This window comes from Manis javanica, chromosome 6 (genome assembly GCF_040802235.1).
Source record: "Manis javanica isolate MJ-LG chromosome 6, MJ_LKY, whole genome shotgun sequence".
In the NCBI taxonomy this organism is placed as follows: Eukaryota; Metazoa; Chordata; class Mammalia; order Pholidota; family Manidae; genus Manis; species Manis javanica.
Window position 1 is genome coordinate 51,184,105 of NC_133161.1, and position 16,535 is coordinate 51,200,639.

At 37.0% G+C, this 16,535-nt stretch overlaps 1 protein-coding gene across 2 annotated transcripts in view; it reads right to left on the minus strand.

Annotated features, from left to right (window-relative positions):
* Positions 1 to 7,714: 7,714 nt before the first annotated feature.
* Positions 7,715 to 16,535, minus strand: part of CCDC126 (coiled-coil domain containing 126) — a 39,418-nt gene continuing 30,597 nt past the window's right edge. For both annotated transcript variants that reach the window (XM_073238698.1, XM_037022203.2), the window contains exon 3: positions 7,715 to 9,504. In XM_073238698.1, coding sequence (XP_073094799.1) covers positions 9,320 to 9,504 — 185 coding nt within the window. In that variant the 3' untranslated portion in view covers positions 7,715 to 9,319. The remainder of the gene's footprint in view (positions 9,505 to 16,535) is intronic.

Sequence of the window (16,535 nt, forward strand, 5' to 3'; positions counted from 1 at the left end):
TACTAATGCTTTGGAGTTAGAGGCACTGAATCAGAAATCACATATTTGCCAAAAGTCACTCTATTAAAGCAATGAGGTTAAGAATCAAATTTTCTCAACTTCAACTTTAAAAATGTAAAGTGTTTTAAAGCAATCAACTTCAAAATACTATCTTCTTTCTCTATTAAATACATAATGACTTTTTTGCATAGAAATAACTAGGATAAAGTTTGATAACCTCCTATTTAAATCATATCCATCTATTGCAACATACTCAGATGTGCACAAAATATCATTTGAAGATAAAAGCGTTTTTCTCAAAATCCCCAGAGAACAACTGAGGGAAAGAGTGCAGAGAAAATGAGCAAAACCTGCAGAATCATTCCTGTTTATTCACATGAAAGCATTATCCTTGAAACACACTGCTGTCTACATAGTTCATCCACTGGAATGAGTTATTTTCCAGAAAATTTCTCAGTTCCTTATACAAACAGAATAGGTCTAATCTCTCCTTTAGATATGTCTCCATTCTGGGGGTTATCAAGCTTTTTGTTCCTAAACTGAAAACCATTACACATTAAATTGAAATAATAAATGAATTTGTTAATTCATTCAACAAATATTTACTATGTGCCAGGTACTGTGCCAGGCGCTGGAGACCTGATAGAGTCTGAATAAACAGAAAAGGCTCCTGCTTTAGGATGGGCAGTGAAGGAAGGTATCTTTGAAGAAGTAGCATTTCAGTTAAGACTTGAAGAACAAGAAGCTATTCACGCAAAGAGCTGGGAGAGCAATTCAGACAGAGGGAACAACATGAATGAATGAATGAAGGAATGAAGGAAGGAATGAGGGAATGAATGAATGACTACTCATGCAAAGAGCTGGGAGAGCAATCCAGACAGAGGGAACAACATATATGAATGCATGAAATAGAGACCACAAGTGACACAGGATTCCAGAGAAGAAGGATTAATCTCCCTTAAGGCTGGGACTTGGAAGCTTGGGATATTAAGCAGGTAAAACTTGAGAAGCACATTAGAAAAAAGGACCAGACTCAAAGTGGAAGGGAAGGTATTCCAGTCAAGAAAATGAAAAAGAACAAATCTGGACTATATGACATAGGACAGGCAAAGCCTGATGATAGGAAACAATAGGATTGTTTCATAGTTGTGACCAGCTCTGGGCTCAGCTTTATCTGTTTGGAATTCCAGCAGGACATTTTAAGACACAAAGGGTTCCAGTCGTGATTACAGTTGGAAAACTGTTTCTATGTGGCCAGTAATCATGCTTCATCAGATGCAAGAAATACTAGTTATTTTGGTTTTGCAGAGGCAAAGGGTAATACTGTCTATCTGGCCTTGTGGGCTGTGAAGAAACCAATTCTCTCCACTTTAGCATCAGTGTATGTGAAGTGTAGACTCCCTAAAGAAGAAAGAGGTGGGAGGTATAGCTTAAGTCTTCCTGAGGGTAAAAAAGCGACACCTTATTTCTCTGGTAAAGTTAACTGAGCCCTACTCAACAATAAAAAAATTTCCCCTTTTCAAAACTGTGACCTTGCCTTCCTTTTTAGCCTCAGGAGAGGTTTATCATTGTAGAAATACAGAGCAGCCACTTCTGCAGTCTCTCAGCTACTCACCTGAGGCTCAGTGTTAGAAATGTCCACTGTTGTAATCAGAAAAAGACCTACCTTTCTTCTGCTGCTAACCAGGTTTAGTTAGTACTGTATTTAAACCCACTGCTGTTTTTTAACACATGCTATCTAGGAGAGAAGATAAAAAGAATTGTCATGCAGACACAGTGATTTTTTTTACTTAAAATGCTCATATTCATATCACTTTCCCTGGGAGAATTTAATTCCAAGTGCCAATGGTTATTTTCCAAGGCAGAAAATTTCTCCAGCTGAGAAGAAAAAAAGAAGAGACCATATTAGTGTATCATCTCCTTCTCCCCACTTCTGCCTGCCTTCCCAATTACAAGCGGGTCTTTGCCTGGAAGCTAAGAGAAGGACATTTGGAGCTAATAGGCACTCTTATAGTTTGCAATAAACATTCTTTACATTTTAAATACATCTGGTTCAATGGAAAGACCAAAGAATGAGCCACCACTTTATTATATGGTAATAATGGAAAAGGCTAAAAACAAAAAGAATTTTCATTTCATTTTTTCCCCTCTCTTCTCCATGGAGAGGTCAATTCCAGTCTGATGACCAATGCATGGGCTACACAGAGTGGGTAGAACTCATCCCAAAATATGAAAAAAAGTGGATCCAGTGCCGCTGAAATTTAAAATGCTCTCAAATCAACAGGCCAGGTTTGGAGAAATGGCTAGAGGCTTTTAACCTGACAGTATTTTAGAAAACTTCGAGACACAAAATGAAACTCTTAAATCAGACCACTACAAGTCATTATCAAAACAATCTCAGGATTCCTTAAAAGCCATAAAGGGATCTCTCAGTAAAACCCAAAGAGACTACAAAGGGCAAAATAATAAACCAAGAGTGTGGTCTTGAATCCTACAACATCTAACCTCTAGGCAGTAGAAAATGATAGAAATATTTTGGCCCCAGTAAGTCCCTAAATTAAGCCTTGCCAAAAAAACCTAGGACTGGATTTTATGGTGACAGAGAACTAGCATAGGTGAGCTGATAGTGCCCTGAATCCTATGGTGGGCACAAAAAATGGCCTTGAGTGTAGACTGAGAAAATTAAGGTCACTCTGAAGAAGACACACTAAGGCATTCACTCCCTTCCCTTTATCCCAAGATCGAATGTGAGAGATACTACTGTGGCAGGCTCATTCATAAGCTCCCAAACACCATAGCCTGATGTTGCCAACTAACTCCCCAGAAATTGATTCATCTCCCATCAGCCCCAAGCCCCAGCCATCCTGGGCCATTGGTCTGGGTGAGCAGGCTACTCTCAATGCCTGGGAGCCAGTACCTATTGTGGGATGCCTTTGCAAATGCCATGCATGCTGCTGACCCAGGCCTTTGACGAGAAATGAACAGAAAAGCAAGATCTCATGGATCAGCAGAGAGGAGTTCCTAGGTACTGGGGGCAAGATGAGGGGAGGAAAAGGGAATGCTTGAGGTACTTAAACCAAGATTGGCAGAATAGTTGTTAAGACATGGTAGTCGAGAGTACAGACTCTGGAGAAAGACCCTTCTGGGTTTGAATCTCTGCTATGCAGTCTATAAGATATGTGACCAGAGACCCCATATCTAGCTTCTCTGTACTGTAGCACCTCATTCACAAAATGGGGGTAATAGAACCAATCTCACAAAGTTATTTGGAAAACGAGATATTGTACGTGAAGAGAACAGCACAGGGCATAATAACCCTTAGTAGATGTCAGTAATTGTTATTACTATAACAATCCAATTACACGAGGGACATTATTAAAAACAAATTGTCCAAACCCTTCCTGCTGTAAATCCTCCCTCTTAAAGCACGTCCTGGTTTTGCACAATTTTAATATAGAAGGTGCAGAGCCTCCTCCAGGAGGCAGAAGCCTAGTGGCTTTTTTTTTTATGATTTAAATCTTCCCAGTTTTCTTTTTTATTAAAGTATCATTGATACTAATCATCAGGGAAATGCAAATTAAAACCACAATGAGATATCACCTCACACCCTAAGGATGGCCAGCATCGAAAAGACTAAGAACAACAAATGCTGGCAAGGATGCGGAGAAAGGGAAACCCTCCCCTCCTACACTACTGGTGGGAATGTAAACTAGTTCAACCATTATGGAAAGCAATATGGAGATTTCTCAAAAAACTAAAATTAGAAAGACCATTTGACCTGGGAATCCCACTCCTAGGAATCTACCCAAAGAATACAAGTTCTCAGATTCAAAAAGACATATGCACCCCTATGTTTATCGCAGCACTATTTACAATAGCCAAGATATGGAAGCAACCTAAGTGTCCATCAGTAGATGAATGGATAAAGAAGAGGTGGTACATATACACAATGGAATATTGTTCAGCCATAAGAAAGAAACAAATCCTACCATTTGCAACAACTTGGATGGAGCTGGAGGATATTATGCTCAGTGAAATAAGCCAAGTGGAGAAAGACAAGTACCAAATGATTTCCCTCATTTGTGGAGTATAACAACGAAGCAAAACTGACGGAACAAAACAGCAGCAGACTCACAGACTCCAAGAAGGGACTAGTGGTTACCAAAGTGGAGGGGTGTGGGACAGTGGGTGGGGAGGGAGGAAGGGAGAAGGGGATTGATGGGTATTATGTTTAGTATACATGGTGTGAGGGGTCACGGGGAAGACAGTGTAGCACAGAGGAGGCAAATAGCAAATCTGCGGCATCTGACTACACTGATGGACAGTGACTGCAATGGGGTGGGACTTGATAATATGGGTAAAGATAGTAACAACATTATTTTTTCATGTGAAACCTTCCTAAGAGTGTATATCAATAATACCTTAATTTTAAAAATGTAAGATTAATAATTCCTTTAAAAAAAAGTATCATTGATATACAGTCTTACTATGGTTTCACATACACAACACAGTGGTTTCCACATTCACCTGTATTATCAAGTCCTCAACCCCTCCAGTGCGGTCACTGTCTATCAGTGTAGTAAGATGCTATAGTCTCATTACTTGTCTCCTCCATGCCATACTGCTTTCCCTGTGACCTATTTTGTGGCTGAGAATTACAGTGCCCCTTAATCCCTTTCTCCCTCCTTCCCACCCACTCTCTCCAACCCCTCCCCTTTGGTAACCATTAGTCCCTTCTCGGTGTCTGAGTCTGCTGCTATTTTGTTCCTTCAGTTTTGCTTTGTTGTTATACTCAACAAATGAGTGAAGTCATTTGGTAGTTGTCTTTCTCTGCCTGGCTTATATCACTGAGCATAATACCCTCTAGATGCATTTATGTTGTTACAAAAGGTAGGATTTTTCATTTTATAGCAGAATAATATTCCATTGTACATATGTACCACATTTTCTTTATCTATATATCTATTGATAGACTCTGGCCAGTGGCTCTTCTTATCCAGCAAAGGTCATCCCCTTCTGTGCCCTCCTGCTTCAGCGATTCATTCAAGGCCTTCAGAAGAAACTCCCAGTTCAGACTTGAAGAAGAGTAGAAGGGTAATTTTTTCCTCCTTTTCAAACTCATGATGATGAAAAACAAGCAAACAAAAAAGCCCCACATTTGCCTCAAAATTGAACATAACCTAATGTCATATGAAAATTCCCAAACATCAGTGGTTTAAAATGTTTCCTCAAGCCTTGATATCATATCTACCTTATCATCCTCCCACCTAAAAAGACTCCTCAGAACCACAGTTGATTTCTTTGCTTGGAAAACTGGTAGACACTAAGAAAAGGTGGGTGGGTAGATAAATTAAGCACCTGAGAAAGTTAAATAAAAAATAATGACTTATTCAAATGAATGATACTGTTTATCAACACATAGAAATGATGTGAAGTGGCACTTAACCTACTAAGACTTACTGGAGGTCCTAAATTCATTCTGGGAGGAGTTTGAAAGAGAGTGACATGGGTAGTCTAAAAATCAATAATTAAAAAAAAATCTTTATGGCCAACTTCCTTATTTGAATACACACTAGTAGTACTGATTGACTCAATCCTACTTATAGGCTTAAAATGACAAACTCGATGTGCCTAAGCACAAGTCTGACTGATAGCAAATCCTCTCCCAGCTCTCTAACCCAATTATGGATTACCCACTGTATTTTATTCCTAATCTTTTCTCTCTTCTGCAAAAGGCTTCTAGCCTGCTGCTCATAATATAAAACAAGGTCTGAGGATGATTGCCTATTTTAGAACTGTCCTTACAGTTCTACCCAAGCAGAGGTTATTTCACAGCTTTGTCTCCCCCGAGTATTAATTAATCTAATAAAGTTACCCTATATTAGGTTACTCTCTAGCATCTAAAATAATAATGACAGCATGGAATAATGGAAAGAGGACAGACTTTAGGCTTGTCCCATACCTAGGTCTAAACTTTTTACCTGAACCAAAATGTCTATGAATTGGGTGAAAGATATTTCAACTGTGATACAGTCACACAATGGAATAACCATGAAAGTTATATACCTACTGACTCGGAAACAGGTTCCTATGTTGTACAAAAAGGATGTATGGTATTATTCTTCATAACATAAATAAAGGTGTAGATGCACAAAGCAAAAGGCCATTTTAACAAATATTTATTAGGTGCCTATTATGTGTCAGACACAGTTGCATATGCCCAGGTTTTATCAGTGAACAAAAAAGTCCTTGCCTTCATGGAGCTTAGAATCTAAGAAGCATCAGAGAAAACAATAACATACAATGTAATGTTAGGTATATCGTAACTATGAACAAAAGTAAAAAGGGTAAGAAGAGTGTCAGGGTGTGCTATTTTAGGCAGGTGGTCAGAGACCACTCCGCTGAAGTAACATCTGAGCAAAACCACCTGAATGATTTGAGGACAGGAACCACAAAGGTATCTGGGAATGAGCGTGCAAACAGAGGACTACAGGCTTGAAGTTGCTAAAGCAAAAGCATGTTTGTTTATCCTAGGAAGAGAAAGTCAATATGGCTTAAGAGGCATTAGGAAGGAAGAGGGTGGTCTGAGAAGAGATTAGGAGGCAGCCAGGGACAAATTAGGGCTTTTGAGGCCCAATCAGTAAGAAGGAAGGGCTTTACTTAAAGTGGAAATAGTCAATACAGAGTGTGGACAGGGGAGATCAGATTCATATTTATATACTAAAATGTCAACAGCAGTTATCTCTAGGTAGAAAAATTTCAGATTTTCCTATTTTGCTTTTCTGTATTATTTTTCTCATTTTCATATTCATTTCTTTTTCTCCTCTCCCTCTCTAGCTCTTGAACTCTCTCAAAAGATGAACCTTACCATTTCCCCAACCAAAAGGTAAGATTCAGGGCTTTGAATTACTAAAAAAATTGTTTCAGGCAACTTATTTATTTTAGTCTTTCACTACATCATGTCCCCTTTTCTCGAAAAACATTTCTCTAAAAAAAAAAGGAGAACAATGTAACTACATTGAAAACTATTCAGCTCAAAGTGTTTGGTTAAAAATTTAACATTGTTTGCAATTAAGCCAAACGTACAAGTCAGAGATTCCTATGTAAGTTGTTAACACTTTAGGCTTCTGATATATAATTAGATAAAGCAGATTCTATACCTTTAAAGTAAGGAAGAATATAATGTCACAAAAAGGCAGGCTTGATCCTCTATAGTCTACCTAACTCCAGAGTCAAGGTTCTAAGCGTTCCTTGAAGACAAATGAGACCCAAGTTATCATTAAACACATGAAATAATGTTTAAATTACTTATTTACCATCATTGGGCTTAAAGATATTCTGAAATAACCCAAGATGTTCTGAAACAAACTTGAAGGCTTTTAGTATCTTTAGTGAAGCCCTCTGTGCTAATGTTCTGATTAACTAAGATTAACTGAAGACATAAGTACTAATGTATGAGTTTTAAAAACTCAACAGTAAACTTCAACTTGAGGGTACAAAACTAGGAATCACCTCCAATCACAAGCCCCAGACTTATTCCCATCAATCACTGGACTCAGATTTTCCTATCCTAAACAAGGCATCCTTCCATCCTCCTCTTTTGAAGATGTTTCCTGGAGCTGCTGAAACAAAACCCAAAATTATCTAAGATTCCTTTTAATCATTTATTATTTATTAAATATACAACCACCATTAAAGAAAAAATTTATAACACTTTGTAAATACAAATAACATATTTTATTTCATCCCTGAAAACAAAAACAAAAAACAAAAATGTTCACATGTAATAAGAGACTGAACAATTATACCAAACTTCACCTGACAATGGTATATAATTCCTTCACAGAAAGGTAGAACACAGGAGGAAACAGTTTGGAAAGCTACCTTTCATCAAACAGTATTTTCTCATACTTACTTTAACAAAACATTATAATTATTGCTACTACATGTAGTAGCATATTGTAATTTTGAAAAATATCCAAAACTAAATTCAATAAAGTCTAAATCTAGACACTAGCGGCACTTAGCAGTTATTACAGAGAATAAATACTATGAAATATAGGGCACTATATGGCAATTAAATTTGCTCTAAGGGAAATTTAAATAAAACTGTACTTTGCTCTGTACTAGAATTACCCAAGGTTAGGATCACTTGTGCTATACACAGTAGCTATTTTCCTGAAAAGACGGTCAATCTTCATAATTTAAATAATATTTTAAATGTTAATTATTTTTAAGAGGTCATAATATAAAATGAATATCTAATACATGTTATACCAATCCAAAATTTCAGAAAGCAGGATACTCTTATATAATATAATGTTAACATTTTCTAGGCAGTTTAATGCAGCACAAATACCTTTATCTGGCTAAAGTCCTTAAAAGTATTTCTCACAAGTATCTCAGTCTCCCCTCCCTGCCAACATAAAAGCAAAAGTTACCCAAATACAGAAATAATGTGCTTTCCTCATGGTATAGACAATCAAAGGGCTAAAACTTTTAAATTAACATTCAAATATGTGAAAAACATGATTAATACTTATTTCTAATCTCATCATAAAAATATCTTTTACTCTTCAGAATGTATGTAAGAAAACGTTATGTATGAGATTAGAGATTACTACTGTAATGTTATTTAATTGTCTCAATGTTTAGAATAGATTATGGACAGTGACTACTACCCATTTCAACATTATATTCTTACATATGTAATTTTTAAAAATATACAATAATTAACCTCCAGTGATTCTGAAGGATAGTGCAAATGAAGACATTCTTTGGGTCATGATTTGAAAACATGATTTTCAACATTATACTTCCTTTCTCTGCTCATAATCTGAGTAATAAAATATAGTACTGGAAGTAAGCACATTTTCTAACAATATTAGTCTAACAGTTACATCTACTAAAAACAAATGACAAAATGATTCAATAACAATATTTCCCATTTATCTGAAAACATGTTATATAGTTAAATAAATATTTTATAGAAATGAATCCCTATCTTTCAGTGTTTTTGTTTCACCTTGATTTCATACACAAGTGTTATACAAAGATCACCTACCTGCTTACTACATCAACCATGTTACCAAACTCCCTTTAAGGACACAGTACAGCATTGAAGAGACTTGCCTGAAAGCACATTAATAACTTTAAAATTTTATATACAGAATTATAACTCCATGAATCCAGCATACTCCTTGAAAATGCACAGAGCTTTTATTGTAAAGTATTACTCTATCCTCCAGTGATTTAAAAACTTCTCTGCCATAGGATATAATCCACGGTGAATGTAGCAGCACTAGGTGATCTTCAACTGCTATCTAATGCTGCCTGATACATTTATTCTTTTATTTGTGGTTACTGGCATCAGATTCCCACTAGGCCCATTGGTGGTGTTGGTTGATGAGCCATTTACAACAATATAGTCAACTTTGTTCTCCAGCTTTACCAAGCGTTGTAAAATGTCATCCAAAAGGACAGCAATTGTTCTTTTGAGGTCCGCTAGGGGAAAAAAACAGAATAAACCATATTAAACACTGATAGAGCACTTACTATTTGTGTTTTCATAATTGAACAGAAAAAGTGAACAATTACTGAGTCATCTGAGAGAAAATATACTAGAGAGAAAGCACTCAGATCATAAATGGGAAAAGCCAAATTCTTTTAATCTTTTAATCAATACCATCACATACAGAGTTTCTTAAGGGAATTTCAGAGTTATAAATGAGGAGAAACTCTCATTTTTTAAATTAAATAAAACATTTAAAGTCTGGTTCAAATTTATTCCTTGTGTGACGACCCCATTTACCTTGAGTTTCTTAAGCAGTTTATAAAGATGGCTGTGGCTAAGGCAGGTAAGGTAAGCAGCTAAACAGGAAACTCAATAAAACCTGTGATCGCCAGAAGCCAAAGTGCGGGGGCAGCCCAGGGTCCAGGGTAAATGCCAGAGAACTAGAACAGCAGAGATACTAGCAATAGTTCTGACCTAATTTTCTTCCAAAAGTGATGGGGAAGACTGTGTCTTCTAACCTCTTTGGGAGGTTAAGGGGTTTCAATAGAATTTACCAGACAAGAAAGAAATTATGACCCTTTTCTTCCTTGGAAATCTCTTCCCTCAGGTTTCCCAAAGGCACCTTTCACATATTAGGTACTCAATCAATGGCAACTGATATTGTTATTTTTGTTGACCCCAAACCCAAAAAAAGAGCTCAAGCCCCAATCTGCGATCAGGGGGAAAAACCACCTAACAAGTAATAAATCTGCTAATGGCTCTGTTACTAAAATATCATAAAAAGCATGAGCAAAAGTAAAACAGATAAATTTAAATCAAAATTTAAAACTTCTGGGCATCAAAGGGCATTATCTAGAAAGTGAAAAGACAACACATAGAATGGAAGAAAATACATGCAAATCATATATCTGACAACAACTTAATACCAAAAACATATAAAGGACTCCTAAACTCAACAACAAAAAGATAACCAAATTTTTGTAATGAGCAAAAGACATTTTTCAGAGGATGTGCAAATGGACAATAAGGACATGAAAAGATGCCCATCATAACATGACAATGAGATAATACTTCACACCTACTAGGATGGCCACAATCAAAGAAAGGGAAATTAAGTATGGTCAAGGATGTGGAGAAATCAGAACCCTCATATGTTGCTAGTGGGAATATAAAATGGTACAGTCACAGTAGAAAAGTTTGGCAGTTCCTCAAAAAACTAAACATAAAATTACCATATGACCCAGCAATTACACCAAAAAAATTGAAAACAGAGACTCCAAGAAATACTTATACACCAATATTCACAATAGCCAAAAGGTGGAAACAACCCAAGTGTCCATCAATTGATAAACAGATCAACAAAATGTGGTATATAAATGCAATGGAGTATTATTTAGCTACAAAAAGAATGATGTTCTGGTACATGCTACAACATTGGTGAAGCTTAAAAGACATTATGCAAAGTGAAATAAACCACCAGAAAAGGTCAGATATTGTATGATTCTACCTGTATAAAACAAATATTTAGAGACAGAAAGCAGATTAGTGCTTACCAAGAGCCAGGGGAAGGGGGAATGGCAAGTTATTACTTAAAGGTTGTAGAACACTATGAATGTAATTAATACCACTAAGCTGTACACTTAAAAAATGGTTAAAATGGAAAATTTTAGGTTATATACATCTTACTACAATTTTTAAAAGTGAAAAAACATATCCGACAAGGGGTTAACATCCAAAATATATAAAGAACTCACACACCTCAACAACCAAAAAGCAAATAACCCTATTAAAAAATGGGCAGGGAATATGAACAGACATTTCTCCAAAGAAGAAATTCAGATGGACAACAGGCACATGAAAAGATGCTCCATATCACTAATTATCAGAGAAATGAAAATTAAAACCATGATAAGGTATCATCCCACACTAGTTAGGATGGCCAACATCAAAAAGACAAGGAACAAAAAATGCTGGCAAGGATGCAGAAAAAGGGGAACCTTCCTACTTGGTGGGAATGTAAATTAGTTCAACAACTGTGGAAAGCAATATGGAGGTTCCTCAAAAACCTAAAAACAGAAATACCATTTGACCCGGGAATTCCACTCCGTAGAATTTACCCAAAGAAAACAAGATTGCAATTTCACAAAGACATATGCACCCCTATGTTTATCGCAGCACTATTTACAATAGCCAAGATATGGAAGCAACCTAAGCGTCCATCAGTAGATGAATGGATAAAGAAGATGTGGTACATAAACACAATGGAATTCCTATTCATCCATAAGAAAGAAACATATCCTACCATTTCCAACAACATGGATGGAGCTGGAGGGTATTATGCTCAGTGAAATAAGCCAGGCAGAGAAAGACAACTACCAAAAGATTTCCCTCATTTGTGGAATATAACAATGAAGCAAAACGGAAGGAACAAAACAGCAGCAAACTCAGACTCCAAGAAGGGACTAGCAGTTACTGAAGGGGAGGGGTGGGAGAGGGCGGCTGGGGAGGGAGGGAGATGGGGATTGAGGGATATTATTAGCACACATGGTGTGGGGGAGTCACAGGGAAGACAGTGAAGCACAAAGAAGACAAGTAGTGACTCTGTGGTATCTTACTACACTGATGGGCAGTGATTTCAATGGAGTATGGGGGAAACTTGATAATATGGGTGAATGTAGTAACCACAATATTTTTCATGTGAAACCTTCAGAAGAGTGTATATTAATGATACATTAATAAACTAAAAAAAGAAGAAAAAGTGAAAAAACAAAAAAAGTGATATCAGAAGTAATGACGGTAGTGGTGGTGGGTGGTGGTAGAGGGTGATTAGAAAATGCTTATTAAAAAAACAAAATTTTTAAATGTAATATAAAGTGAGGGGAAAACTTTATTTGGTGGAAGTCTAGCCATGAAAGAATGAGACACTCCAAGCAGTGTATCTTCTGCATCACTCATCATGAGCCCTTATAATATATTCCAGTTTAGTGGGACAACACAAGAAGAAAAGTACAGGAAAAATCCTTCCACAAGAACTAGTTAGGGATGAACTGTCATGATATATACTTCTTTTAAATGGTATCCCCCAAAGCATACATATATGTAAAGAGAAGGAAAAATAAAACAAATGTAGAAATAGTGGGCCTAGATATATGTTGTTTACCATACAATTTTCCCTAATCCTCTGTAGACTAAAAATTTTCAAAATAAAAGACCGAGGGGGGGGGGAGGAGGAGACATCATTTTTTTTATTAAGACCTTTCAATCAAGAGACATAATGCTATTTGGTAAATAGAGAATTAAATATTTTTTTTAAGCCCTTTAGCAACAAAACTAAAAGATAAACTACTGGATATGTTTTTCCATGGCAGTTACCTCCTATATAATATTTGAAGACAGCAATGTAGGCCAGAAAAAGCTAGATAAAACAGATTGGGGTAGGGAGGTTTACCAACATGTTAACATAAAATGAAGCTAAAGCTCTAGGAAGGTTGACACCAAGCTGAGGTGTGATATGAATGATAAAGGTACAGTCTAATCAATGATTAGAGTTAGGATTAGGAAAACCAATTAAAGAGTAAGTTGGGATGGATAAGAACTATGTGAACTATGTGATAATTTAACAATATCCTAAATTATCATTTAAATATCCCCTTCACATTTTCTAAAATCAACTGTTTAATAAAATACTACAAAACACTGAGAGATTTTAACTACCTTGTTCCATGTGATAAAATGAGTTAGCTGAAATGCAGAAAAAAATGAATGTTTCCTGAATTTGGGATTCTTTTGAATACATCCACCACTGAATTCTCTAGATTTGCAATACCATTTTATGTTTATATTTCATGAGACTGCATATTTATAGGAATTTTATGTTTATAATATATAGGAGTCCATACTTCTCCATGAAATCCTATCACTGAAGTAGGACAAGGAAAAAAACTCTTTCCCTACCATGGGCACCTAGGGATTCAGAACCCTTAAAAACAACGTGAAAAAATGGAGACTTCATCATATCCATCCTTTTACTCTGAGCTCACTGGCTTGACGGTTCATCACACAGTAGACAATAGGCAAATATTTGAAATGAACATTTGCTGAACGTCTGATTCATGTGTTTGGTAGGTAGTATCATTGTTGAGATTGATAGGAAGGATAAGATTTAAGAAATAAAACCCCTTAAGGTTGCTCTGTTTCTGCTTTAAGCTTCTCTATTCTGGGAGAAGAAAAAAAAATCCAATAGTTTGAGAAAACAAAGGAAGAAGAATGGATTACTACAAATGCACATAAGAATATAGATACTATCAAAATAGTATCCAGCCCAATTATTTCACAGTACACAAAAAACAAAAAGGAGATATAATGCTATTAAATATACTAAAGATATTGGATATAAAAATATTCCAACTATACTAAACATAATCAGGGATTATGAGGCACAGCAAGAAGCCATTATTATGACAAGGCCCATGGAACAGAGGAACAGAGCAGTGATGTCATTGAAGCCCAAGTCCAAGGACACCTAGTGGAAAACAGAGAGAAAGCAGGTAGTCTGGCAGAAGCTGGCATTACAAAGGAGACACCACCTGAGACAGAGAGGAAGCAAGAACAATTCCTGAGCCTTTCCCTTCCTCGTCCTTTCCAAACTCCTGCCAAGTGCTTCCCATTCGCTGAACCCAGCAAAAACTGATTGATTTGGGATCTTGGAAAATGCCACCTACTCGAGTCATACTCCCTTGCGATACAAAACGAACAGAGAAAGGATAAAGAATAAACCTAAGGCCACCAGGCATTACACCAACACAAACACCAAGCACACACACTTTTGTGGACCCCATACTTACATGTGGTTTTGATTTAGCTCTTATTTATACCTCAATAGCTTTCGTTGTTTATATTCTTAATGTGAGCTGCCTTAAGTCTGTTGTATAGAAGAGGCAGATATAAAAATAACCATTGTGTACACAAAAAAGGAATCAAATGGCAAAATGGCTAATGAAAATAATGCAGAAACGTTTAAGGTACATACGTTGAAAATGTTTCCTTATTTATATTTTTCAAATTCAAATTAATATTTGCAACCACTAACACGAGGTTAATGGCACAAGGAAGAAAACTTAGAAATCACTTCTTAATTATCAAAGTGAATTAGCCATTGTAAAGTTTCATTATGGAGCTAGCAATAGAAAAAGAATGCTTCCTAAGAAATATGAACCAGTTTAAATATAAAAGCAAAGAGACCACTGTTAGGTAAACGTGGTTTCAAAAACCTCAGAACTCTATAATTAAGTATACATTTTTTAAACTTTTATAATTTTAATACTGCTACCTTCTCCCATTAAATGCTGAAAAATTATGTCATTCAACAAATATTACTTCTCTACTTAAGATGGCACGGTTCTCTGAAAAAAAGATTGCACGGTTCTCATGAATGGACTATGGTATGTTCCCATCAAACTTTAAATACAAATGAAATGCCTAGGAACATAAAATAAGCCTAATTTTTCATAACTGGAAAAAGACAAGACTAGGAAATGGGTTTGACTAAATGATATAAATCATAAACAAGCTACATTTTAAATAGCCACACCAAAACCATTTCTAATAGGAATTCTGAGATTAACATATTTAGAATACAACAACTACTCATTTTATAAGTTTGGTTTTTTTTAACTGGTAAATAACTTTTTTGAGATAATTGTAGATTTGCATATAACTTTAAGTAATAAGTACAGAAATTTCTATACCCTTTACCCAGTTTCCTCCAATAGTAACATCTTCCAAAACTATATAAAACATCAGAACCAGAATACTCACATTGATACATTCAAAATGCAGAATATTGCCATCACCACAAGGATCAACATGTTGCCCTTTTAATGTAACACCTATTACTCTCCCATTAGCCTGTTAATATATGGATTACATTGATTTTTAAAAACTGAACCAGCCTTGCATCTCTGGAATAAACATGGTCATGGTGTCTAAATTTTTGTATATGTTGCTTAATTCTGTTTGCCAATCTTTTCATACAGATTTTCATATCTATAATGAGAGATATTGGTCCTTAGTTTTTATTTCCTATACTATCTTTGGTCTTGGTGTACATGATATTAGCTTCATAAAATCAACTGAGAAGTGGAGGACCCAAGATGGCAGCATGAGTAGGGCAGTGGAAATCTCCTCCCAAAATCATATATATTTTTGAAAATACAACAAATACAACTATTCCTAAAATAGAGACCAGAGGACACAGCACAACAGCCAGGCTACATCTACATCTGTGAAAACTCAGCATCTCACTGAAGGGGGTAAGATACAAGCCACGGCCAGGTGGGACCCGAGCACAACCCCAACCCCAGCCCACCGGCGGGAGGAGAGGAGTCGCAGCAGGAAGGGAGTGGAAGCCCAGGACTACTAAAGAACCAGCCCTAGTAATCTGCACAGGGAGCACAGACACACATTGCATGGTGTGCTGGATATTAGGGAAATGGAAAAGTAAAATCTGCGAGCAGGTCCCCGCAGCCAGCTCCCCTGGGACAAAAGAAAAGCAAGTGTTTTTTGAAAGTCTTAAAGGGACAGGGGCTTCACGGCTGGACGGAGTCATCCCAGCACACTCAGCCCAGCAGGCTGATAATCCTGAGGAACTTCAGGTGCCCCAGTCCCCTGGGTGGTAATGCAACTCTGAAGCACCTCAGAGCGATAAGCAGCCTGCCATTTGTTCCCCCCATCCAGCTCTGCCCAGCCACAGTGGCGGAGCAGCCGGACAGCAGCCGCCCAGAGTCTCCTCCTGGTGCACAGCTGCCTTGGCCAGACCCAGAGGCTGCTGCCAGTGTGCAGCTGCCCGGCGCAGGCAGAGGAAGCAGGGGAAAGGTGAGAAGGGGTGCCATTCTCACAAGAGAGCACACCAGGGGAGCCTGCCTCTCCCTGCAGGGCTCTGGGCTACCCCAACGGCTGATCCACCCACACCAGCTCAGGATTAAACAGGAGGAAGCTCCCTGTGTGCAGGTAACCGACACAG